The sequence below is a fragment of the Glycine max genome, chromosome 14 (assembly GCF_000004515.6).
Source record: "Glycine max cultivar Williams 82 chromosome 14, Glycine_max_v4.0, whole genome shotgun sequence".
NCBI classification, from domain to species: domain Eukaryota; kingdom Viridiplantae; phylum Streptophyta; class Magnoliopsida; order Fabales; family Fabaceae; genus Glycine; species Glycine max.
This window is the reverse complement of record NC_038250.2, coordinates 8,397,698-8,423,209: the sequence shown is the minus strand read 5'-3', so window position 1 is coordinate 8,423,209 and position 25,512 is coordinate 8,397,698. Positions and strand designations below refer to the sequence as shown.

General features: G+C 34.6%; 2 protein-coding genes across 3 annotated transcripts; both read right to left on the bottom strand.

The window, feature by feature from the left end:
- Positions 1–1,741: 1,741 nt before the first annotated feature.
- Positions 1,742–3,308, bottom strand: LOC100802458 (protein PELPK1). Its single transcript, XM_003544451.5, has one exon. The coding sequence runs from the start codon at positions 3,109–3,111 to the stop codon at positions 2,050–2,052; it is 1,062 nt and encodes a 353-aa protein (XP_003544499.1). The 5' UTR covers positions 3,112–3,308; the 3' UTR covers positions 1,742–2,049.
- Positions 3,309–13,441: 10,133 nt separating this feature from the next.
- Positions 13,442–17,507, bottom strand: LOC100801930 (transcription factor bHLH74). Of its 2 annotated transcripts, XM_041009292.1 has the most exons (9): positions 17,363–17,507; positions 15,757–16,408; positions 15,237–15,470; positions 15,078–15,143; positions 14,894–14,962; positions 14,661–14,732; positions 14,440–14,580; positions 14,111–14,192; positions 13,442–14,018 (listed from the first exon to the last, which is right to left on the bottom strand). In XM_041009292.1, exons 2-9 carry the CDS (start codon positions 16,357–16,359, stop codon positions 13,996–13,998), a joined length of 1,290 nt encoding a protein of 429 aa, XP_040865226.1. In that variant the 5' UTR covers positions 16,360–16,408; positions 17,363–17,507; the 3' UTR covers positions 13,442–13,995. The 2 variants fall into 2 exon arrangements, with proteins under 2 accessions (XP_040865226.1, XP_003544498.1); XM_003544450.5 differs by having other exon boundaries at positions 15,757–17,504.
- Positions 17,508–25,512: the final 8,005 nt, after the last annotated feature.

Below are 25,512 nucleotides of genomic sequence, written 5' to 3'. Positions count from 1 at the left end.
AACCATAGCATCAAGAATCGACCATAATTCCTTTTCATCCTCAGTCGCAAGTATCTTCTCTTTGTCGCTGGCAGGAGGAATAATGTGATGAACGACCTTATGAGAATGTGAGATAATTTTCAAAAGCTCTGCCCATGTAGAGTATTGAACATTCTCCCTTTCAAGAGCGATGGAGATATGGTTCCATATATTGAAAACTGCAAGAGCCGAATGGAAAGAACTCTTGTTGTCCGTCATAACGGTGAGAAGAAGAAGAAATAAAAGAGATGAAGGGAAGGTAAGGTAAGGGAAGAGATTTGAGATATATATATATATATATATATATATATATATAGAGGTAGTGAGCAAAAGGGCTCACCATCGGTCTCCGGTGAGGGACGGTTTTTCCTTATTCCCTCAACCAAGCTCTGATACCATAAAAAAATATTTTCCGCAACGATTTCATTTACTGACTTGGAATATATATATAATATACAAGGCGTAATCTCAGGAAACTAGGAAACTAATAATAATACAGGAAACTCGAAAATTAAGATATATGTGAATGTATTTTGTTATTGTAATTTAGGTAAGCATATATTTAGGAAACTAATTATATGCTTAACAAACTAAACATATTCACATATATCTTAACAAGTTTACTATATCATTGTTTGTATAGAGAGAATTTGCTATCACTCTCTAGGGAATTTTAGGTAACTGGTTGAGCAAGAGCAACGGTTATAACAGACGACAAGAATCAATTTATGTAATGCTTTCCTTTCCTTGTTGTAATTTTATTACTTTTTTTTTAATTCTTGATGGGGCTTTAAGATATTTCCACAAGCTTTGATCTTTTGAGTAGCTTATGAGATTTATCTTTGATCTGAAATTTAATCATGTTTAAAATACTTGAATTTTATTACAAGTTCGGTATGTATTATCAACTTTGTCAAATCTATTGGGTCACAATTTTATTGCTATTTAACATGTAGGTCGGAAAATGCGAAGTTGTATGCAGAATGCATGATGCATGGTTTGGTTTGATTCCGTAGCCTATCTTGTACTCTCTCCTTCCTAGTCAAAGTACAAGTTAGCTAATCCTAGTTGGAGTTAGTACATGTTATCAAGCATCCTTTTATCTTTGTTGGTTTTTTTTTTTTTGTAAACTTATCTTTGTTCTTCTTAATATTGTCAATGTGTTGATAGTTAATTTGTCATTTGTTGTGTCTACTAATAATTTTACAAACTTTGACTTAGTTTTCAGGCTCAAGTACTACTTATAGCAAGGTTATTGTGCTGTTACTCTGACTTGAAGTTGAAGTTAAGGAGATATCAATTCATGCTTGCTAACAAATCTCAATTTTTCCTTTGGTTTTACAATTTCGGTACTTTTAGATTCAAGTTTGCTATCAAATCTCAATTTTTTCCATAAAAGAAAACATAAATATAGAGTATTCTTCAATCCTAATCGTATCCAATCTGTTTTGATTTAATCAATCAATACGTGTTGACATCATTACTTGTGGAAAGTGGAAACTCCTTTCATCATACTGCTCTAATGAATCAGAGCACTTGGCCGAGGCATAATAGTAGCGAATTAAGATCATATCATATGTTTAAATGTAAAAATTTGATATACGAAAATGTTACATTATATGTTATATGATCCACTTATCGTAGTTTCCTTTGCTCTGCAGAGAGCGTCGATAGATTTGGGCAAACCAAGAAAAAAATGTAACGGCAAAACCAAAGCAAAATATCTAGAGAATTATACTCAGACATTACAATCTTATTAAATTCACAACATTTAACACATGAGAGGATGTCTATCAGTATGCAATGATATCAATGCAATTGACAATTTAAAAAACTTCAAACTAAACATAATCTATAGTATGGTTCAAAATACTAGTAAACCGACTCAATTGCACTCAAGTAGCTACAACATATTATACACAAGTGACAATTAACATATATCATAGCACACCCATCAAACAACATGAACTAGGCACTGGAATACATCCAGTTATGACCTGAGGACAAGTAAGCAAAAGACATAATTCAAACTCAAGGATTGGTGGTTGAAAATGCTTTAGGAACTTTTGGGAATTCAGGGACCTTAGGAATCTCCGGTATTTTAGGCAACTCGGACTTAGGCAATTCAGGAATCTCAGGTACTTTAGGTAACTCAGACTTAGGTAGCTTTGGTACTTTTGACAACTCTGGCTTAGGCACTTCAGGAACTTTAGGCAACTCTGGCTTAGGAAATTCAGGGACCTTAGGGATTTCAGGTATTTTTGGTAACTCTGGCTTAGGCAATTCAGGAACTTTAGGCAACTCGGGCTTAGGAAATTCAGGGACCTTAGGGATCTCAGGTGCTTTTGGTAACTCTGGCTTAGACAATTCAGGAACTTTAGGCAACTCGGGCTTAGGAAATTCAGGGACCTTAGGAATCTCAGGTGCTTTTGGTAACTCTGGCTTAGACAATTCAGGAACTTTAGGCAACTCGGGCTTAGGAAATTCAGGGACCTTAGGGATCTCAGGTACTTTTGGTAACTTAGACTTAGGCAATTGTGTTACTTTAGGCAACTCGAGATTAGGCAATTCAGGGATCTCAGGTACTTTAGGTAACTCAGGTTTAGGCAATTCTGGTACTTTTGGCAACTCAGGCTTAGGCAACTTTGGGACTTCAGGCAACTCTGGTTTAGGCAATTCAGGAACCTTAGGGATATTAGGTACACTAGGTAACTCAGGCTTAAGTAATTCTGGTCCTTTAGGCAACTCGGGCTTAGACAATTCAAGGATCTTAGATATCTCGGGTACTTTAAGCCTTTCTGGGACTTTAGGCAACTCAGGAACTTTAGACATGTCAGGCTTAGACAGTTCAGGGACCTTAGGTAGCTCAGGTTTCGGGAGTGCAGGGATCTTAGGCGACTCAAACTTGGGCAATTCAGGGATTTCCGGCAATGGTGGCAACTCATGAGGTTTGGGAAGTGTTGGCACTTCTGGTTTTGACAAGGTTGATTCGAGAAGATTGCGTGCTCCAGCAACCATTGTGTGACTGCTTGTCGACAACAACGTTAGAACCAAAAATGAAAATATCTCAGTTGACCAACTATAGGTAGCCATGGTTGAATACAAAAACTTCAGGAGGATCAATGGGAGATGGAGATCTTTACAAGCGTTTAGAGATGTTTTGTGAGCGTACACTGCTGGTGTTGTATTGTATATTAGGACTTTTATAGACGAAACTGTGTAACTCAATGATGGGCTATGCAGCGTGAGTTGGTGGGAATGGGGTGGTGCATGGAAGTATTGTTAGCTCAACTTCTTATCCACACAGTATCCTTCATATCAAACTTTAATCAGAACCGTTGTTGGTCAACTAATCTACTATCTATCTACATTAGAAGCAAATGAAGACATTTTAATCACCTTTGATTTGAACTTTGAAGTGTTAAACAATTCCCTTTATCCACGAAAGTCAATGTTTTCCTTTTAGAAAGCTACCACAAAGCTAAGGATTACTAGAGATGTTTGCCAATGAAAATAGTTCCTTGCAAGTTTTCTCTGTATTGTCAACTAACCAGACTTAATTTCAACCCCCAATAAACTCTTATAAATATTACTATTATTACCATCTTTGAAATTCAACAGACAAATCCAATCACATAAAATTCAAAAGTTAGATGACCAACAAGTAACCATCCGGTACACGTTTCACATCTTTAAACCCTACATAACTCAGCTTCTGAAAACTTTTTCATGCATGCAAATTAAAGCAAAACAACTTTTTGTCGCATTTCTGTCTCATGTTGTGCTCGTGTCTAGCTAGCAGCAATATATATATATATATATATATATATATATTGTGTGTGTGGTTGCTATGCCTTCTTTTGGTACTTTGTAGCATGAGTGTCCTATTAGTTTTTCTTCGCATATTAATATCATATACTACTACTTTTCAAGTTTCTTGCAGATCTGAATTGAGTAAAGTTTTGGCCATAAATAAGCAAGTTACACGTTAGATAATGTTTTAACCAAATCTGAACAGAGAAATAAACATACGTAATTGTTTGAAATTGCTGGTACACAGCAAAAATCCCCACTTTCTTACCCGTAATGTGATGTGATTTTATTATCTACCCTTTAAAATTTAGAAATGTATAAATTATATAGGCTTCTGCTTATCTTTGCAAATACATTTGAATTTGTCTGAGAATCACAGTAATAATTTATGCATTTAGTTAGTTGATAGTGTAACTATTTTTAAGACCTTGAATTATATCATACAAATGAAAGTGTGTCATGTTTTACCTTTTCAACATGCCTCATTTTCTCATAAAAGAAATGTCTAAGATTATGTTACATCAGATATTTTAGTTAATTTTTATTTTTTTAGTTGAAAAATTTATTTAATTATTTGATAAATAATTTTTTTTAATAATTTTTAATATTTTTTGACATACTACTTGAACTATCATTTTTAAAAATACTAGTTTCTAATTTTTAATTTTTTATATTTTCTTTTCTTTTTATTCTTAATATAATTACCATCTTTCCTAATTACTATTTTTAAATAAATCATGATTTTATTATTTTTCTGTTATTATATAGTTTTCAGCTCATTTCTTGGTAGCTTCTAACTTTTTTTAGACACTACTTGAAGTAGTATTTATTAAAACGCTCAGTTTTAACTTTTTATATTTATTCTTTTTTTGTCCTTGAACATTTATTAGATTTTATTTTTAATCTTTTCTATTACTAACTAACTTTTCAACTTCCCGTTAACTTCTCAACTTGTAGCTAACTTTTTAGCTAGTGTCAAGTCTAAACTACACTTTATTTTTGCTTTATTTTATAAAAATATGCACATCTTAATTCTATTGAACTATTTTAATATGTCAAATGCTAACTAGTGCCCTCAAGGCATTCGTTAATGAATTAAAAGGAAGAAAATTATATTGGAATATACAAAATTGTGTTGTCCATTACTTTTTTTTAGCTTGCCCATGATCTCCATTATAAATACTTTCTATTTTTAATTCCTTAACCAATGTCCTTAGGGCATTGGTTAGCAAGACCCTTTTAATATAAATGAATTTTTTGAAGATTCTTGTTTCTGTCATTGTAATTGTCAACATGATTGATAACTAATTTTAACTTAAAAAAATTTCCTTTACGAGACGTTTGATAGAAAATAAGTTTTTTCATATCCGAGAATCATGATTCCTAGGAATCACAAAGCCTGGGAATCATGTTTCCTGGAGATGAATAAAATTTGTTTGGTTGACCATTGAAAATCTTTAGATAAATTTTCTAGAAATTAAAGAGTTACACATATTTTTATTGATTATTTAATTATTTATCATGTTATATAATCTATAATAATACATACAAAAATATTGAAAAATATTTTTCAATAGGAATGTTTACACATAGCATTCTCAAGAGGTCTAAGTAATAGATTTATTTGATTTTTTTAAAGACAATTTATTTTAAATTATATAATAATTGTAATGTAATTATAATAATTGATGGCAATTAGATTTTTTTTATAATTATATAATTATAATAATGAAAATGATAATTAACAATGATTTGTGATAATTATGCATATTATACTTTTCATTTCTTATGTATTATACTTATTATTATTATTAAACTAATTGTTTACCAAATGGATGCAAGTAATAAAAATTAATTATATTATATAAAAGGTTTTATATATTGTTAAACTAAAGTGTTGTGACTCGTGCATGCCCTCTGATAACTACTTATATTATAAGTGGATATGTAAATTGAGTTTTAAAAAATTGATATCAATAGAAGAAATTTCAAGATTTAGAAAAAAAACTAGAAATATCTTTTATTTGCATAATAAATTAACAAAAAAAATTAATTTTAATTTGATTGATTTATATGTTAATATAATTAATTTTATTTTTTTATGGAAAAACACATAATTTTATTAAGTGTGATAAAATATCAGTTTATATTATCATACAGTGCCAGTGCCTTAGCATGCAAGTTCAATAGTTGTGAAAAATATATTATGGCCTTAATTAGTACAGTGTAGCACCACCTTCATCAGTAGCTAAAAGATGTTAAAGATCCAAAATTGTGAAAATTCTTCATCACTATCAAGGTAAAAAACAGTGAGTGACGGTGATTTAGACCGCAATATCAAATTTTTTTAACTATCTGCAACCGCATTTGTCTATAATTTACTGCGATATCAATAAATGCGACGAAACTACAATACAACTGCAATCATTATTTAAAACCTTGATCACCATATACATCCACCAATTAAGAAGAAAGGATAGAAAAGGTTTAGTGGTAGGGATGAAGATATTCCTGAATTGGAGGACAGGAATCAACCTCCAGAAGCAAAGAGATTAAGGTAAGAAATCGAAAATTTTCATTGTCTTCCTCTTGATTCATTACATCTATTTATAATATTTTCAAAAAAACAGAAATATTAACAATGCTGGAAAAACAGGAAACAAGATCAATTCTGCTGTGATCTCTGGGGGACAAGAATCGCAAAGCAAACATTCGTGCGAGACAAGCACGATGAGGAAGGCACTATCCTAAGGTGAATTCCCAAATTGCCCTTTTCTGCTATGCTAGTGGATATATTCCTCCCAATTAGTGGGCCTCTTTGTGGTGCGCTTGGGTCGAACTGCTGCTTCTCTATCATCTCCTACCTCTTCCGGAAGCACCTTGTCCTCAAGGTGGTAAACGTCTTGGAGGTCAGCCCAGCGTTCCCATGTAGTATCTTCAGGCTGGAGTCCTGCCCATTGGACAAGGACTGAAAGCTCGGGAGGGTCATGGTCGCTCCATTTGTGGTCCAGGATAGTCAGTGGGGCCACTACTGGGTTGTTGGCCCAAGAGGATGGGGGAAGTGACTGTTCCTTCGTGATGGGTCCCTGATGCGGTTTGAGCTTCGAAATGTGAAACACGGGGTGGATCTTAGCTGTTGGTGGTAATGCAAGGCGATAAGCTACCTTACCTATCACTTCTGTTATCTGATAAGGACCATAAAAGCGCTTCCCCAGTTTGTGGAATTTGTCGGCCACTGTGGTTTGGCGGTAAGGACGTAACTTCACGTAGACCCAGTCTCCGATTTGAAAGCTGACCTCTCGACGATGGCCATCAGCATGGGCTTTCATCTGAGCCTGCGATTTTTCGAGCTTTCGTCAGAGGGTGGTGAACATGTCCTGTCGGGAGGTGAGGAGGAAATCCACTGCCTCGACATCCGACGTTCCCGGAAGGTAGTCAGGGATCGCCGGCGGGGGTTTACCATAAGTGACCTCGTATGGGGTTAGCCCCGTAGCAGAATGGCGCGATGTACTGTAGCACCACTCCGCCAAACTCAAAAATTTGTGCCAATTTGCTGGTTTTGCATGAACGAAGCTACGAAGATATTGTTCAACGACGCGGTTGAGCACCTCAGATTGCCCATCGCTCTGGGGATGATAAGCCATGCTCATGCGCAGCTTGGTCCCGCTGAGTTTGGAAAGCTCCCGCCAGAACTTGCTGAGGAAGAGGGGGTCACGGTCGGAGATTAAGCTCCGTGGGAAACTGTGAAGCTTGCAGATGAGGTCAATGAACAAGTGGGCCGCCATGTGAGCTGTGAAATGGGTTGGCAGAGTCCCGAAGTGTCCGCCCTTGGAGAAACGATCAACCACCGTCATGATGACTGTAGCGCCATTCGAAATGGGTAACCCAGTGATGAAATCGAGGGCCAAATCCTCCCAAGGCCGTGATGGTGGTGGGATTGGCTGGAAATGGCCGGCGGGCTTCTTTGGAGTGTATTTGGTCTGAAGCCAATTCGAACATTGCTTTATAAAGTTCTGGGTATCACGGCGCATGTGTTCCCAGAAAAAGCTTTGCTGGAGACGACCCAGGGTCTTAGCAAGCCCCATGTGACCACCGAGGGGGGATTTGTGATATTCCTCCAGAAGAAGGGGAATAAAAGGGTTGCCCTGATTAAGCCAAATGCTGCCCTGAAAAAGGAGCAGGTTGTCTCTGATTTTGAAACCCGGATAATCGGAAGGATGGTTGCGAACTTGGAGCATGAGTGTCTTGAATTCGTCCGATCCCGATAATTCCCTCTTGAGCTCGTCAAGGAATTGTGGGTGGGGCATGGAGATGATTTGGAAACATGCAGCTACGGAGTCCGGTTCATGAAGGCGCGAGAGGGCATCTGCTACTACATTGTTACGGCCAGCCTTATACTGGATAGAATAATTGTAACCAAGAAGCTTGGCCAGGTATACATGTTGTTCTGGGGTCTGAACCGGTTGAGTCATCAACTCGCGAAGACTCTTATGGTCCGTTAGAATCACGAAGGTGTGGCCCAGGAGATATTGACGCCAGCGTTTGACGGCGGTGGTGATTGTGTGAAGCTCCCGTATGTATGTAAAAGATCGGAGGAGCTTGGGGCAGAATTGCTTACTAAAGTAAGCAATGGGGTGACCCCTTTGCATCAGAACATCACCCATGCCGGACCCAGAGGCGTCGGTCTCCAGAACGAAAGGGATGGTGAAATCCGGCAAGGCGAGCACAGGTGTGGCGGTCATGGCCTCCTTGAGCTTGGCGAAAGCAGTTTGGGCCTCGGGTGTCCATTTGAACCCGTCCTTACGCAGGAGTTGGGTCAATGGTTCAGCTATTTGGGCATAACGGTGAAAAAAACGCCGGTAGAACCCGGTTAGTCCTAGGAAACCGCGAAGTTGTTTGGGTGTAGTCGGAGGAGGCCATTGTAGCATAGCCTTAATCTTGGACGGGTCGGGTTCTACTCTCTGGGAAGAGACGAAATGGCCGAGATACTCAATACGCCGTTGCCCGAAGATGCATTTGGAAGCTTTCAAATGGAATTGCCCCTGTTGCAAGGTTCTGAAAACACACTCCAGGTGGTGGAGGTGAGCCTGGAAATCGCTACTGAAAACCAATATGTCGTCAAAGAAGACGAGCATGAATTTGCGGATAAATGGGCGAAAGAGCTCATTCATTGTAGCCTGGAAAGTCGATGGCGCATTGCAGAGGCCAAAGGGCATCACGATGTATTCGTAATGGCCTTGATGTGTTCTGAATGCAGTTTTGGGTATGTCTTGCTCCTCCATGCGAATCTGATGGAATCCCTGCGCAAGGTCCATCTTCGAGAACCAAGAAGAATTGCCCAAATCGTCAAGGAGTTCATCAATGGTGGGTAGAGGAAATCGATCCTTGATCGTGAGCGAGTTCAGTGCACGGTAGTCCACACAGAACCGCCATGTCCCATCCTTTTTCTTGACAAGAAGCACCGGACTGGAATACGGGCTACGGCTGGGACGTATGAGTTGACGACGAAGCATGTCGTCAACTTGCCGTTCAATCTCGCACTTATGAGAATATGGGTATCTATAGGGGCGGACGTTGACTGGTTGGGAATTTGGTTCAAGGTGGATGGAGTGGTATGTTGGTCGAGTGGGGGGTAGGTGTGCCGGAGGTTGAAACAGGGTGGAATATTTGGTGAGGAGGGAACGAAGGGGAGGGGGTGTGGATGGTAAGGTTGGGGATGGCGGGTCAGGGGAGAGAAGCTGGATGTGAAATAAGGCCGCAACCCGGTTGGTGGTAAGGAGGCTCCGGACTTGGTCGTGAGGGATTTCAATTGGGCCTGAGGTAAGTTCCCCGTGGATGGTGATGGGCTTGCCTTGGTGGTGAAAGGTCATTGTGAGGTGCGAATAGTCCGTGGTTATTGGGCCCAAAAGCTTGAGCCAGGCCACACCAAGGACGATATCGGGTCCGCCCAACGTCATTACATGTAGGTCAAGGGTAAAGTGGCAGCCCTGGATGGAAATGGCGACATTGCGGCAAACCTTGTCGCAATGGACCTCGGTGTCGTTGCCGACCATGACGGGTAAAAGAGGGATGGTCTGAGGGTTGAGGTTGAGGAAGTGGGCTAGGCGGTCGTGGACGAAGTTGTGTGTACTACCTCCGTCCACGAGGATGACCGTGTCGTGGCCCTTAATGGTGCCTATGACTCGAAGGGTGGCGGGGGTTGGTTGGCCAGACAAAGCGTAAAGAGTGAGTTGGGCGGGGTCGGGGTCTGGTGGGGGTGGTGGAGGTGGGTTTGTGTCAATGGTATCAGGGGAGTCTGGTGGAAAGGGGTCGTCATCGTCCTGGGGAGCAATGAGGAGGAAGAACTTGGCACGGCAACGGTGGTTGGGGCCATAGCGCTCGTCGCAGTGGTAGCACAACCCACGTTTGCGGCGAGACGCCATTTCTGCCTGGGTAAGTCGTTTGTAGGTAGGTTTTGGGGGAGAGGGTAACAGGGGAGGAGGGGTGATGGTGGTGAGTGGTTGTGGGTTAGCGGGGAAGGTAAGGGGGGATGGTTTGGGGCGTGAGGAGCGGCGAGCGTCGAATAGTTTGTCCTCCTGGAGGCGGGCTAGCGCCACCTCCTGGACGAGGGACAGGGGTTGTAAGGCCAGTACCTCGCGCCGGATGTCGGGGTGGAGGCCCGAAATGAAAGAGCTGAGGAGAAAAGGGGTGGGTAAGCCCACGATCCGGTTGGCCAGAGACTCAAACTCGGCGAGGTAGCTGGATACTGAACCGTGCTGAGAGAGCTTAAACAAGGCGCCGCGAGGATCGTCATAGAGGGTGGGTGCGAAGCGGAGCTCAAGAGCTTGGATAAATGAAGACCAAGAGGGTAATTGGTCATTGCGGTAGAGCCACTGAAACCAGCTTAGTGCGGCGCCTTCAAGGTAAAAGGAGGCTACCTGAAGACGGTCGTCCTCGGGGGTGCGATGGTAATCAAAAAATTGGGTTATCTTGAAAATCCAGGCCAGAGCATTAGTGCCGTCGAAACGGGGGATATCAAGGTTCATGCGTGGCGTGGAGGGCCGGGGAGACATGGAGGGGGAAGAAGCTTCGAGGGACTGTAGACGAGCTAGGACCTCGTCGAGACGGGTATGTAGGGAATTTTGAGTGGCTGTGAGTGTGGTTTGGTTTTGTGTGAGGAGGGTGACAGCTTCTTCAAGGCGCGAGAGGGTGTGGCTACAAGTGTTGTCTGCCATGGGGAGGGTCAATGGAAGCACCAATTGGTAGGGATGAAGATATTCCTGAATTGGAGGACAGGAATCAACCTCCAGAAGCAGCGAGATTAAGGTAAGAAATCGAAAATTCTCATTGCCTTCCTCTTGATTCATTACATCTATTTAAATATTTTCAAAAAAATAGAAATATTAACAATGCTGGAAAAACAGGAAACAAGATCAATTCTGCCGTGATCTCTGGGGGACAAGAATCGCAAAGCAAACGTTCGTGCGAGACAAGCACGATGAGGAAGGCACTATCCTAAGGTGAATTCCCAAATTGTCCTTTTCTGCTATGCTAGTGGATATATTCCTCCTAATTAGTGGGCCTCTTTGTGGTGCGCTTGGGTCGAACTGCTGCTTCTTCATCATTTAGGGATCCCATAATTGCCACATAGTTTAAATAAGAGCCAAATTTAATTATAAAATAAAATTACGCATTGTTAATATTGATAATTTCAGTACTTTTAAATTCTTGCTTGTTCTCAAATGTCAATAGTTTCCATAAAAAATTATAATAATAAAGAGCATTCTTCAATCCTAATCATATCCAATTAGTTTTGTTTTAATGCATCAATACATGTAAACGTCATTACTTGTGGAAATTCTAATAAATCAGTGTACTTTCCCGAGGCATAATAGTAGCGAATCAAGATTGTATCAAATGTTAGATGTGAGAATTAGATATACGAAAATGCTAATTTGTGTGTGATATGACCCCTGATCATAGTTTCCTTTGCTTTGCAGAGAGCATTGATAAAATTTCGATAGCTGAATTCAATGTTATTGAGTCTGTTAAAACAAGAAAAAAATGTAACGACAGAACCAATTAGTAGCAAAATGTCTAGAAAGTTGTACTCAGAAATGACAATCTTATTAAATTCACAACATTACATGAAGATGTCTATTAGTACGCAATGGTATAACTGTAATCAACTTAAATAACTCCAAATTAAACATAATTTATAGTATGGTTCAAAATATTTGTAAACCGACACAATCACTCTTAACTCTTAAGTAGCTAAAACATATTATACACGAGTGAAAATTAACATATATCAAATCACATCTATCAAACAACATGACCTAGGTACTGGAATGCAGCCAATTTTGATCTGAGGACAAGACAGCGTAAGGAATAATTCAAACTGAAGATTGGTAGTTGAAAATGTCCTGGGAACCTTAAGGAATTCAGGAACCTTAGGTATTTTAGGTATTTTTGACAATTCGAGCTTAGGCAATTCAAGGACCATAGGCAATTCTGGCTTAGGTACTTTAGGAAACGTAGGTTTAGGCAATTCAGGAACCTTAGACAACTCAGATACTTTAGTCAACTCAGGTATTTTAGTCAACTCGAGCTTAAACGATTCAGGAACCTTAGGCAACTCAGGTACTTTAGTCAACTCGGGCTTAGGCAATTCAGAAATCTCAGGCAACTTGGGTACTTTAGGTAACTCGGGCTTAAGCAATTCAGAGACTTTAGGCAACTCGCGCTTAGACAATTCAGGAACCTTAGACATCTCAGATATTATAGGCAACTCATGCTTAGACAATTCAAAGACTTTAGACAATTCAGGAATTATTAGCGATGTTTGCCAATGAAAATAGTTCCTTGCAAGCTTTCTATGCCTCCCCAATAAACTGTTATAAGTTATTATTATCTTTGAAATGGGCAGAAGCGTATAACAAGATTAACAACAGACAAATTCAATCTCAAAATTAAAAAGTTAGATTACCAACAAGTAACCATTCCGGTACACGTTTCACATCTCTTAACCTTATATAACACAGCTTCTGAAAACCTTCTGATGCAAACTAAAGCAAAACAATTTTGTGGCACATTTCCGTCTATGTTGCTGTGCTCATGTCTAGATAGCAGCAATATTTTCTTAAACCTTATACTTATATATATATATATATATATATATATATATATATATATATATATATATATATATATATATATATATATATATATATATTACTCAATTCTATAACTGTCAATTAAATCATATTTTTTTAAAACTCACCAATTAAATTATACCGATATAACTTCAACAATTATTACTCAATTCTATAATTTGATCTCACCTCTCCTTATATATGTATATATGATATTAGTGATTCGTAAAAAAAAAAAAGAGTCAAAGTCAATTTGAAATAATTCATGCATTTAGTTAGTTGATGGTCTAAATATTTTATCTTTTTCATCAAACTTTGTTTTATTTTAAGGCTTTTAGGCTATATCATAAACAAGAAAATGTATCATGTTTACGTATTCAACATGCCTAGTTTTCTCAGAAGATAAGTGTTTAAATTACACTTTTCATATAAGAAACACCAAAAAAATGGAGAAATAAAAAAATAAAAGGCCAATGTTTGAAGCACTGATCTACTTAAGCAATCTTTCACCCTCATGCAAGTTGCAAAATATTCACCTTTGTAGTTGTATGCCCTAAGAATCTCCTCATTAGTCAAGTACACACACTATCCAATTTGCAACACGGTCGAAATTTGAAAACAACGTGCTTCAAAAATCCGAACCCGGCAACTCTATACATAATAATTCAATAAAAGTAATGATAGTTGCACATACTTTACTCGCATGCTCCTCAAAATACTGCTCTCCATGTCATTAAACAAGACCACTGCAACTTGTTCTACATGATCTAGATTCCACACATATTCACACATAATATGTGTAACTCATTTTCCAATTGATAAATCTAACAAGTCATCTTCTGTAAAAATTCGAAGAGCCAACAGTTAGGTATTAAAGACCCTATACAACTAAAACCTTTATTTATTTATTTTTGTTTTCTTTCCCTCTCTATTGTCCCCCCATTTTCATCTTCAGTTAAATTGTGCAGTCAACAAGAAAATTCCAAAGTCTTTGTTGTTGTAGTAACATGGCTATATAATAATCCACACACTATAACTCTGTTTTCAACCGCCCTGTTCAATGGAACAATAAATTACAAGGAATCAGACACTTAATATATTTGTGCAAACAACCAAATTTAAAATAAGATTCTGTCCATTATTACCATTGGGTTCCAAGTTGTCAAGTGCTGTATTAGAATCGTATCCAATTCCATAGAAGCTTTGGAACTCGTGGTCCAAAACATTCTGCATGTAAAAGTATCAGTATTTTTCATAATTGAGTTAAAGAGTATAAGAGTAGAGTAAATAGTATATGCACTTATAGTCTAAAAAGTTTTACATGATTATTCAACCACACATCATCCCTCATGTATGAACAATTAGTTGACTTTTACAAAAACTACCTTAAAAATCATACCAACAATGATTTCTAATAGGTTGATAGTATTAAACTCATTAGAGTAACATGTTCTAAGATCTTAACTCTTTTTACCTGTGGCAAAGGAGGGAATTGTGACGATGTACTAGGCATGCCAGCTAATGTTCCATGGAAACTTCCATTGGGAAATGTGTGAGAGGAATTGATACCAGGACCATATGCACCAATTCCATGTCCTATGCGTGATTGGAGAATCTAATTGAAGAGAAATGAAATCATCTTAATTTAATGTGATAATAATAGTAAATGGACCTAGAATTAAGATCTTCACTTACATCCTTGGATAGGATCCTGTCCACATCAAAGTTCAGTTCTGGGTTCACGGTGGCAAGTTTCATGGACAAAAACTGCAAAATATTTCTTTGATAAATTGACTAGTCACAAAACCACAATAATGGAACAGACAAGAAAAGTTGTGTTATTGAGTTATCATAAAATATCTCTTAACATGCACTATTCAGTTTTAAATGGTAAATTGAAAGCATAAAAGATTGCACTACTTTCATACCTCAACCTGTTGCTGAAGTGATTGCACGTAGTTTATTATCTCATCAAGCATTACAGCTTTGCCAGTTATCTAAGAGAAACCAAAGACATCATCATAGTTTAACAACCAAAGAGAAAGTTAGTATGCAGAGGCATCATCATAGTTTCTTGAGAAATCGCTAACACAATCATGATATTCATATCACCTTGTTGCATCCTGGAACAAGTTCTTGAAGCAACCTCATTCGCTCACTAATCTTTTCTCTTCTCACCTGCAAGCAAAAAAGTTGTATCATTAGACATACAAAAAAAAAAAGGGATTTTCTAACTTTATCATAACAAATATTTTGAGATAGGGATGGTACTCTTTCTGCAAGGCTGTGGCTATTTGTGGCCTGACCTCTTCTAGCTCTCACGTGAATGAAATTTTCTTTGGGAGCTTCTCCACTTTGAGAATTGTTGTCTTTAGCTTGCTTCACTGATTGCTTACCACGCACATCTGCACCATTATTCTGCTCCCCTTTTGGTCTCTTTTCATGTTCTTTTGGACCATTAGAGGCCTTCCCAGGAGAATCATTCACAGCATCACCCTCAGCATTCTAATCCAACCCTCAAGAGCGTTTTTCATTCATTAGCTCTCAAAACCACATAAAACAACACCAATGAAACATTCTGAGTCCTAAATGAGATTGGATATAGGACAAAAACTTAAATACAATTACTTAGGTGTTGATCTCCAATCAGAATTAGAGTTTCACTTTGGTAATGTAAGTCTTCATTGCCCATATTACCGAGGTGAAACTCTAATTTTGATTTGGAAAACAACACCAATAGCATTTAAGTTTTGTCTCAGATATATTACATTCAGCTCAACAATTAACAAACCTTATTTGGACTGAAGGTGGAATTATGATCAAGCCCTCTCTTTCTTCTATTCCCACTAGGTGCAGATCCTGGTGCTTCCTCTTCAGGAATTGAGTCCTCAACCTGAGATTGTTCACCATTAATTGGAGCCTCCTTGATCGGATTATAATGTATTGGATACCCTGTGTTAGCCATATCAGCAGACCTATGTTGGCAAAAAGAGCCAGCACCAACCATTTCTGAGAATCCCCCACTTGCATAGGAGTGAACCTTGGGGACCATGCCCCCAAGATTTGAGTCAGACATGTATTGAACCAGGTGAGACGTGTTGCTTATCCCTTGGTTATCCAAAACAAGAGGGTAAGATGAGTTGGAATTGGCAAACTCACTATGAGAAACCATTGAAGAGCCTCCAAAAGATTGAACCTGACTCAATGAAACAAGTGGATCCCAAGCGGAAGAAGCAATAAAAGGGTTAACTACATCTGAAGGCTTGGCTATAGACACAGAACTAATAGCCATTTCTGAAACATTAACATTTGCACCACTGAGACCGGAAGTTGGACAAGTCAGAATGCTCTCATTTCCATGTTGAAACCCCATGGCATTTTCCTGACCCCCCATCTGAACTATAACTCAATAGTCCCTAAACAGGTGCAACTGAGAAAGAAACCTATTTATATATATATATACACAACACAACACACCAAATCAATCAGACTCAAACAGTTTGATCACATCAGGGCTGCATCTAGAAATAAACAACTGCATATGATTAAAGGGTAAAGTGAATTTTGACTAAGTTGGCTCTAGAGATATCTTGCAGGACTAAACAAGGAACAAATAACTTGGCAGCTTTATAGGACTGAGAGGAAGTTAAAGTAAAAGAAAACCCTCATTGTAGCCTTAGATAAATGAGAAAAACAAAAGAAAAGGTAAATGGAATATAATCTTCTAGTCAGTCTCACCAGCTTGGTTTTTTTTTTTTTACCTGTTCCTCTTCTAAAACCCTAAGATCAAGAATGCTCAGTAAAAGGGGAAAAAAATGCTTCCCCTCAGACAAGAAAAGTGAACCTTTCAGTCTTCAGAGCATAAAGGGGACATAGACAGTGAGATTTAGCTAACAGCTCATCAAACTACAACTAAAGCAGATTCCCTTTTCTCCTTTGTCCACTCAACAACATCTAAAAATCCCCCATTCCATCAAAACATTGGTATTAAGCAAGATTAGATGAGTTATTTGTTGTTGTTGTTGTTGTTGTTGGCAGTGGAAAACACAACACACTTCTAATTAAGAAGCTCCAACATGACATGAGTGAACAAAACAATGAGTATCTTTTCTTGTTTCTTTTCTTTCATGATTTAAAAGATAGGACAGGAAGGGTTCTTCAAACTCTTGCAATTAAAATTCTGGGATTGGAATTTGGAATCCAAGAACAAGGCACGACCAAGGGCATCAAATTCTAACTCAAAAATCCTGCGATGACTGAAAGAGACAGAATTTAGCAGAGTTCCCTTTACTGGGGGGTGTCTCTGACGGGAGCATCAAATGCCTAGCTAGCTATAAACCAATTTTCACGAATTGGGTACTAAGCATAAACATCAAAATGTAGCATAAATATCTAACCTTTAATAGATCACAACACAACAACAACACCAGGAGCTACTACTACTATTACCAAGCTAGAAAGAGAAAGACACATAGAAGAGAGAGTGAGTCTGAGTGAGAGAGAGAGTCTTGGCTTTGCTTTGCTTTGTGTACCTGCCCAAGCTATGAGGTGACATGTATCATTTAAAAGACACACTAACTACTGCCAACTGCTCCTGTTGGTAAATTATTGCAGAAGCACAACCTAATCACTCTTTTTCTCTTCCCACGCTTGTAATCATTTCCAGTTTCAGTTTAAACTAAATTTATAATGATCTTCATTAATCAATATGTTTTATTACTATGCCACATATCACATATTTTTTTAGTAGAAACAATCTTACTTGACATTGCAAAGGGTTATTGTTGATGACAAAACCAATACATATACATATTTAGAGTATGAGATAACCAACAAAGGTGTGAGTCCACTTATAAGGATAGAAATCATATTTTATAAGGATGCAAATTTGATTTTTAGTGTGATGTGAGAATTTTATTGATAGAATTTTTTATAAATAATTATTGAATCTTAAGATTTATTGAAACCTAATGAGCAAGCTTATCAAATTCAAAAATTTACTTGAACTCGTAATGAAACTCATGAATTAAATTCGTAGACTCATAAGAGTTCACTTTATATAACAATAATAATAAAATATTTATAAATAATATATCAATTAAACATGTCAACAATATAATAATTAAGTCTAATAATGCATCACTATTAGACAATAACTTGCAGATGTTATACTAGTGTTAGATCATTCTTATCGAAGATTTGATGCTATTAGAGAACAAGAGTTTGATATTATTAAAAATGAATTTTTTTTATTCGGGAACAATACACTAAATGAAGATATGTTGAACACTAAATAAATAGAAAATAATTCAACATAACTTACATTTTTGTCTAATTTTTTTTTAATTTACTGACTCGTTGACTTTGTGATAAACTCAAGAGTGTAACAAGTTTATTTAAAATTTATAGTTTACCTAGAATCTACTAAAAAAAAAGTTAAGTCAGATCAGCTAAATGAACTTGTTAATTTGAGAATTTAATAACTATGCTATTGAGTCTTAAAATTCAATTTACCTAAATATTTTAATTAAAAAAATAAAATATTTAAAGTTTAAGATTATTGATTGAACTAAAATAATTTTATAGTAACCGATTGACATATTTGATTATTATTAATTAAGTTTTTTTTATAATATTATATTTATCTTTTAAGAAAAATAATCTTATTTAAATTGAATAAGATTGCCATATACAATAAAATGTATCCAGATACATACTTAAAACTTTATATTACCGATTAAACTCAAATAACTTTGTACTACTTGATTACTGCATTCATGCTAATCGATTAATATTTTAAGTACAATTCTCCTTTTCTTGAGGGCGTGTGAGATTTGTTTACAAAGTGTAGATACTAAATAGATAGAGTTGGAGAGGTTCTTCTCTTGAAGGCCAAGCTTGCCCCCTATGTATTCATTAACAAACATACTTCTTTGGTATTTTTATTCATTTCTCTTTTTTTTACTGACACATTTGCCAACTGTTCTGTGTAACATATACATTATATATCGTATGTATCCTTCTCTCTCTCTTTGCTGTTACACACTCATTTTACTCAGTGCCAACTAACCTCTTTCATTTCTTTTTAGAATCCTCAATTATATGCACCTAACCTCCATCATCCTCCATCAACCTGAGCCACTGTTTCATCATGGTTTTCCCAAGTGTGGACCCCACCAAATCCTCCTTCTAAACAAACCATTCAACCTATGTGCGGGTGGACCACATGGGGGGACACGTTTAGGGACCTGATTCAAGTGAATGAGAGAGTAGGGTGTGGAGGCAGGGCAGGCTATGATATCTCATGTGTCTACTTTAAGAAAGACCATTTGTTTAAACAATAATGTAATACGAAAAAAACCTGAAGCAGAAAGCTTTTGTTTATTTTAATTATTATTTGTATTTTTATTTTTTTTATAACTTTGGAGGGGTGAGGAACATAGGGAATAATGGAATCTAATCATGAATTTTACCTTGTTGTCCTGCTGCTACGTTTTCCAGCTGGAGCCTGTGAAGCCTTTGTGTCCTTCCACACCAATCCAGTCAAACCAAAATTATCTAGTCAACTGTTGGCATCGTTGTGATCTTGCTGGAAACTCCTTCATAATAATAATAATAATAATAATTAAATATAATTCCGAAACCAACGGCTTATTTTCTCGACCGTCGTGATCAGATCAAGAATGAGACGCCGCATAGTGTCAGATAAAATGATATAATTGCCTATACCTTAAAAAAAAGTACAATAATATAATATAGAAAAATACTAACGAGTGGCATTAGGTCACTAAAGAACATGTAGAAATATTTTATTAAAAAGACCAAAAAATTATATTATTTATAATATTTTTCTATAATTTTTATAATAGATATTTTTTTAAAAATTAAATAATATTCTAAGAATATTGGTTAATAAAACCCTATAATATAACATAATTTCTGAGACCGTGGGTCATTTTTTTTCATCTTTATAATTGTTTTTTTGGCTATAGAAATATAGGATTGATTGATAGGAAACTGGTTCCGATCTAAGGAGTGTGATCAATGGACATGTAGTCAGAATTATGATTTAAGGTGCAAACTAAAAAACAAGACTTGTAATTAAAGGATTTTTTGTTTGGTAAAGTAAGTAAAGAAAAATTTTAAGTACCACATATATAAATGTATGCAAAAATTTGAATAAGAACATGAGTAGAGAGGAAAATTTTGTAGAATTTGCATGATTCTAATTTTTCATGCAAATTTTACAAAATTTTCTCATAATTCTCGTAACAAAGAGAGATAGGAAGAGGAAAAGAAAAGAAAACGTGAAATAAGATAAATGAAGAGATAGAAAGATATAATTAAAGAAAATAATTATAAAAAATAATGTGATGAGATGGGAGTGTCATACAAATAAAATATAATTTGATTTTTATATAATGTTACTGTAAAAAGTATTATATGGTTAACTAATTAAAAGTTATTATTGGTATAATTTTTATAAAAGTTTATCATATATAATAATTTTTATTGAATAGTAGTGAAATATACATTATTTATTCATAACATTACTTTATAAATTATCCCCCAATCATAATACATCACACGATGAAAAATCAATAATAGCATAATACCCATTTGATCAAATTTATTTATGGTTTTACATAAGCCAAAAGATTTTATGAAATAAACTCATATATATAGATCATGATCATTTATAAAGCAACAAACAACTCAACGTACATAATAACAAATAACAAGACCATGAAGAGTATATTACTTGAATTTTAAAGGTGTGAAGGAGAGGGTTGCCACAAAAATATTTTATATAGTAGTGTAAAAAAATATAAATAAATGTTGGGGTGACCATGGCAAGAATGGGTAATCCCATTCCCTCCACCACTCATGGACCTACTTGAAATATGGCACATGCATATTAAAATGTACGTACGTACGCCATCTAATTGAACCAATAAGAGATTGATCGATATTTTCACTTCTCAGTACATTAATTATAAAAATATATTTGATACAACTCTTGCACCTTAGGTTATACTAACTTTTTATAATTATTATGTTTTTAGTTACATCAGAGTTTTCTTCACCTTAATGATGCAACTCCAATGTTCTTACTATTAATTTTATTTTAACCAAGAAGGCCAGCAATTGGTTTCTTATAATCTATCACTATAATTGGAAGAAAGTCCAAATCCTAAAGTATAGGGTGTACTTTATATATGTTAAACAAAAGTATAAATTAGTTATCCAAAATGAAAAACTTAGTGAGTGCTCGAACTAAATTATGAATACTTTAATCAAATAAGTAGGAATTTTACTCTTTAATATATAATATATTTAACAAAAAAATTATGCTACCGGTGAGACTGAACAACAGTACGTACAAAATTCATAATTTATGATCTTAGTTAAACTTACCAAAATTAAATATGGGGGCCATTTTATTACGACCGTTCATTCAATAATCTCCTTTTCAAGGGTAGATATTTAGTTACGTGGAAAACGACTGCATGCCATAGAAATTAGAGACGTCAAACAGACAGAGAAGAAGAAAAAAAAATACGAGTTTTTTCTTTTAAAAAAAATATGAGTGGTATTGATAGTAAATATAATTTAAACTATACACTTAACTTTCAATCATATTTTATAGTATTATTTAATTATATGTTATTATATTAAATCAACTCTTTAAAAAATTTATTGATATCTACAACTTCGAACCCTAAATACTTTTTTTTTACTTAAAACTCTTATGTTAAAAATATTTTTATTTAATACTTTGGCCCAACATTGTGGGCCAAATGGCTTATTAGCAAGAGTTGACAAGGAAGCTATCTAGAATGAAACTAAAGTTCACTCTATTGAAAAGTTGTACCTATTTATTTTTCTGGTTGAGTTCAACATGACTTTTACTTAAATTAGGATTTACTCGAGAGCTACTCATCTCTTACTTTTTTGTTGAACGTCAAAAAATTTAAATATAAATTATATTAAATTTACTTTTAATTAAATTAAATTTATAAAATTAAACTCAATTAAACTTTATTTTTTAAATTGTAACCCAAACACAATCTTAATAGGATCGACTTAAGAATAAATTTTAAGTCACCAAAAAAATAAATATTTACTGTTAGTTTTTAGAAAACAAAAAAATCTCACATATTAAAAAAAATACACTTATATGGACAAAATACCTATTATAGAATTATCTTATTTAAAATAAAATATTTTTCTTAAAATTTATTTTAAGTTTGATTGATCATTGAAGCGATCTGAGTCTTGATAGTTGCATGAAGTCGAAGATGTGAGTATTATAATTGACTAATGGATTGGGGAGATAAAAGAAGGGATCGCGCGTGCGTAGGCATTCAGCTTCGGGTGCCACTAATCTTCAATGGTCCACAAAGTGTGGTCCTGCCTAATTAGCAATGATGGGTTTATGCCTAATTTAAGAGAAAATATCTATTTTTGAGATCTGCTCTTGTTAATTACTTGTACAATTCCTAAATACTAATTATTGGCCACCCTATTCTCTCAACATAATGAAATCACTTTGTTGGGGAAACTTTACTTTTCCAAGATATATATATATATACTCTTTGAAACATTCATATGTTCAAGGGCAAAACTTATCCATATTGGATACGTATTAGAAGTGTATTGTTTCTTTACAATCATCAAAATCGAATGTGACGACCTGGATCTTAGGGTGTGTGTATTTATCTATTTTTGTATGAGTGAAATAAATAAATTAGACAATACAACTATATATGATAATTAACTATGATTAAAAGTTTACTAAAATGAAATGATCACTTAAAAAAATGACGTTTATTATATAATTAATTATAGAAATTATTATTTTCAATGCAAAATATTATTGAATATTTTTTTTTTATTTTTAAGTATATTACATCTATAAAATTTTATTCAGTAAATTAAAATCTATAAAATTTAATTCAAATTGAAAATAGCTAAACTTGCTCAATAAATTTCATTTTAAAATACATGTTAACTATACGATGACATGTTTACAATTATTTGATTTATCTAAAATTTGTTCATGCATAATAATTAAGATTCTATCACATAATTTAACACACCAGTTGATTAAACTTTTGACTAAATTCTTATATTAGTTTTATATTTTTATTATTTTACTTTTGTAAAGACTTATTGTCTTTAAGGTAAGTAAAAAATGATGTGAAAATGATTTAATAAATAATTTTTTTACTGGGCATTTAATAAACGATTTCAAATGAGTACATTATAATAAATTGTAACCAATGAATTTAATAAAATACATTTACTTATTTTTTTAAACATAGTACTTTAATAATTAGAACGTCTTTTTTTTAAAATACACTTAAAATATAACTTATTAGGTCTTCTTGCTAAAAAAACAAGTATTTATAATTTAAAAAATCTCTTAATAAAACTATAGATTGATATAAAACCACTAAGGTCAACTTAGTGGAAGAAGAATGAAATAATATATACAAGATTATAAATTCGAATATCAGTGTGATTATTCTACATACAAAATAATAACTAAATTGGTTCATTGTAATTCACAACCTCAGAAAAATACAGGATGAGAGTTTCTCTTGATATATTAGTGACATGTCCGTATTATTTTTCCTATTTCCTAGTCTTTTCATGGCAGGACAAGCAGCAACAAGATTTCTCATTTCTACTTCTAAAGAAGCTTTTTCTTTTCTTTACATAAAGTTGTGAAATGCCATACTTCACTCACTCACTCACTACTTTTCCATTAGACAAGACTTCTCGTGCATATAACCCTTTAATATGCCATACCTCACTCACTCACTCACTCAATTGGTCCTTTAATATAATACTAATTAACAGTCAATTAGAGAATCTAATGAGAACATATAACTCAAATTACACACTAAAGTTGTATCCTTTATAGGTGATTATGCATGAATTGGAAAAAGATGGAAAAGGAAGCATGCGAAGAAGGGTTGGTTGGTTGGAGAAGATGCAATCATCATAGGGTTTGCTTTAAAATTTAAACTGAAAAGGCTGCTATTATTTATTAATTAAGGAACCAAACCAAACCTCATAGCTTCGATGCTTCCTCTCCTGTGCAGCTCAGCAAAGTATCAAACCAACGACTGTTCAGAAATAGCAATCATTTGTGGCCATTCATATCTTTTCACTTATGTAATGTTTGTTAGTTGCACTCGTTTATAGCATATTTTATTCAACACCATTTTTATATTGTTTACTGAAATTTATGTCAAAATTAATAAATTAATTAGTTTTGATTTGATTTTTAAAACTATTTTTCTTTTTATTTTTATATAACAAATGGCTAATTTAATTTCTGCATTATGATTTATTATTATTTTAGTATTTAGATTTAAAAAAAATTCAAAAATAAAGTATATGAAATTATAATTTGTTTCATTTTAAGTTTCTAGATTTAATTAATTATTATCATTTTAAATTTCTGAACATATCTTAATATTATCACATTTTAATTATAAGTTACATATAATATAAGTTTACATTAGAGTGAAAGATTACAGTTTTGGAAACTTTTTTTTTTTTAACTTCGTTATGCTAGGAACTAAAATAATAACAACAAGTCATAATTTTAAACACTAAATTAGTTATCGACTTCATTTTTTATATAAAAACCTTCATAAACTATCTGTTATTATTCAATGAGACAATAAAAAATAATTATAATAAATAAATTTCTTGGAACCTCTCTCAAGAAGAAGGAAAAAATCATATATTAAAGTTGTGTCTTATTCTTTACCATTTTTCATAAAGAATAATTCTAAATTCTTACAACATTATATCTTAAAGTTGTCTCTTATTCTTTACCATTTTTCATAAAGAATAATTCAAGATTCTTACAACATCTTTTTATTAAACATTTTTTTTCTTTTGTGTACAATAATCATAATAAGAATCAAATCTAAGTCTTCATACATCTACTCTGATCTCATATAAGAGTTAGAATTTGAATCTCTAAATACTTGCTTAAGAGAATAATTTTTGTAACCACTATAATTAGAATATTTGATTTCTCAGTGAATGTTTAAGAAATTTGAGTCTATTATCACTTGAACCATTTATGATAACTCATGTTTGTAACCCAAGTAGGAATATTAAAGTGTTGGAAAGATGGAAGAAGATATCATACCACATGACATGTTTCTAAGTTTAAGTATTTCATCAATCATATAAGATGATAATGAAATTAATGAGGATATCACACATAGAGTATAAGCAAGATGACTTAAATGGAAAAAAGTATTGGGAATCTTTGTGATAGCAAAGTACCTATCAAACTCAAATGCAAATTTTATGGTACAACTATATGTCCAATTATAATATATGGTAGCGAATGTTTGGCTTTAAAGGGGAAACATGAGAGAAAAACAAGAGTAACATAAATGAGAATGTGAAGATGGATGTATGATCATAAAAAAAAAGATAGAATATAGAATGACATTATAGGATAGAAGATTGGTGTAACACCAGTTGAGAAAAAGATGACAGATAATAT